The sequence below is a fragment of the Colobus angolensis genome, unplaced genomic scaffold, assembly GCF_000951035.1.
Source record: "Colobus angolensis palliatus isolate OR3802 unplaced genomic scaffold, Cang.pa_1.0 Scaffold76, whole genome shotgun sequence".
In the NCBI taxonomy this organism is placed as follows: Eukaryota; Metazoa; Chordata; class Mammalia; order Primates; family Cercopithecidae; genus Colobus; species Colobus angolensis.
The window spans coordinates 5,673,338-5,675,058 of record NW_012121376.1 but is presented as its reverse complement, the minus strand read 5'-3'; the positions used below and the strand labels follow the sequence as shown (position 1 = coordinate 5,675,058).

The following is a 1,721-nucleotide window of genomic DNA, read 5'->3' as shown; positions in this document are numbered from 1 at the left end:
GTTGAAGTGTAAGTCCAAGTGAACTCTTTGTCACCAAGGGCACCAATTAAATGATTGGGGTAATTAATTTGAAGCTGTTAGTTTTGCCTTACACCTGAAAAAATATTTGTGATTATTGATGTCATTTATAGTGACATCTCCACAATAATGCTTCCTACACCCAATTCGAATATCATGCAGTTGGCTTCTGTCCTTGTCTGCATAGACTCACCCCAGTCTCTTTTTTTTTTTTTTTTTACCTTGTGATATCAGGGCCCCCAAATTTTACATGATGGAAAGTCTTGGCTTCCACCTCTAGCGTATGGCTAAATGTTACTGTATTGCTGAATATCTCTTTCTAGCTGACAGCTGGATTAGTGTTAATTCTTGAAAGAGATAGATTTTTATTCGAGTCTCACGTAATGAGCAGCTGAAGTAAATACAATTATTTGAAATGTTGACAGGGCATTTGGAGATAACAGTTTTCCTTTTCTTAGTGACAGCAAGCTATTTAAACATGTCCTAAGAGTAGATGTTGTAAGTTTGTGAGCCAGTGGTTGCCTGAATGGTTTGTGCAGATGCTCTGAGCAGCCGCCCTGTACCGGGACCTCACCTTCATGCTCTGGAGCCCATCTCATCTTGTTGAGAGGGCAGTGCACTGAAATTCCGGTGAATACTAAGCAGGCCTACCGCATTCTAAATTCCTCGCTAAAGCAAAAGTTAGGACATGTATTCCAGTGTTCTGTTACGTGGAACTGATGGGATTTAAGCAGTGATTCACATAGGAAAACTTAAAGGAGAAAAGGATTACCAAGCTTAATGATTGCTGTTTAATGCCAAGCCTGAGCGGCACATTTCATTGTGCTGTGCTCGGAATATAACATTCAAGTAATTGAGAAAAGTGGTATCATCTCCAGTTGAATTAGTTACATCAGGGTTTTTGTTTCTGTTTTTTTGTTTGTTTGTTTGTTTTTAAAGATATAATTTCAGACATGTCGGTACTTCCTGTTAATGGTTGCCGGTATTCAAGTGACACATTAAACGTGGTTGCTGAGGGCACTTCTTACGGATAATATACCAAAATATGAAACATAGTGGGAAGAGCTTGCTTTTGAATTTGTAATTAGGCTGTTACTTATCTATTTACTGCCACACATGCAAGAATCACCATCGCACAAAACAGATAAATCTGTTTGCAATGGAATTTGCTGGCCTTGGGCCATTGGATTACTGTCATTTGTCACTTTAGTGCCACTTCAGCAGTGTAGATGTTCATTTCCAAAGACTTACATGTGCTTGGACTGCAGTTTTCCTGTTTATTGAAGTGTTCTCCCAAAAGGTCTTTCTGTGACCATTTCTGTCAATACGGGCTGGATGAAGAGTTAGTGTAGGAAAATAAAGGTAGCTCATGGGGTATGTGTATAGTATTTGTTTCAAGGACCAGAAAATGTAGAATTTATCGTAAACCTTGATGTAGAATCTTCAGATCATAGACTTTTTCTGAACTGGCTATTTTCTGGCTATTTGAAAGCTCCTGGGCCACGATCCCATTTTCATCAGATGACTAGAGAACCCAGAAGCTCTACCAGCACTGCCATTCTGCCCTATCTTGAAACATCATGCCCTGGTTGCCCTCTCCTGGAATAGGGCGGGTAAGATGTTGAGATAGAACTGTGGTTTGGGGCTATTAAAGTCTGAATTCCTCGACTTTCCCTTTTGGGCTCACATGAAAATTGTTAGGA

General features: G+C 39.9%; 1 protein-coding gene across 1 annotated transcript in view; it reads left to right on the top strand.

The window, feature by feature from the left end:
- Positions 1-1,508: 1,508 nt before the first annotated feature.
- The window catches only part of USP10 (ubiquitin specific peptidase 10), a 75,912-nt gene continuing 75,699 nt past the window's right edge, over positions 1,509-1,721 (top strand). Inside the window, exon 1 of the mRNA XM_011928089.1 lies at positions 1,509-1,631. Within this exon, the coding sequence (XP_011783479.1) occupies positions 1,599-1,631 (33 nt within the window). The 5' untranslated portion in view covers positions 1,509-1,598. The remainder of the gene's footprint in view (positions 1,632-1,721) is intronic.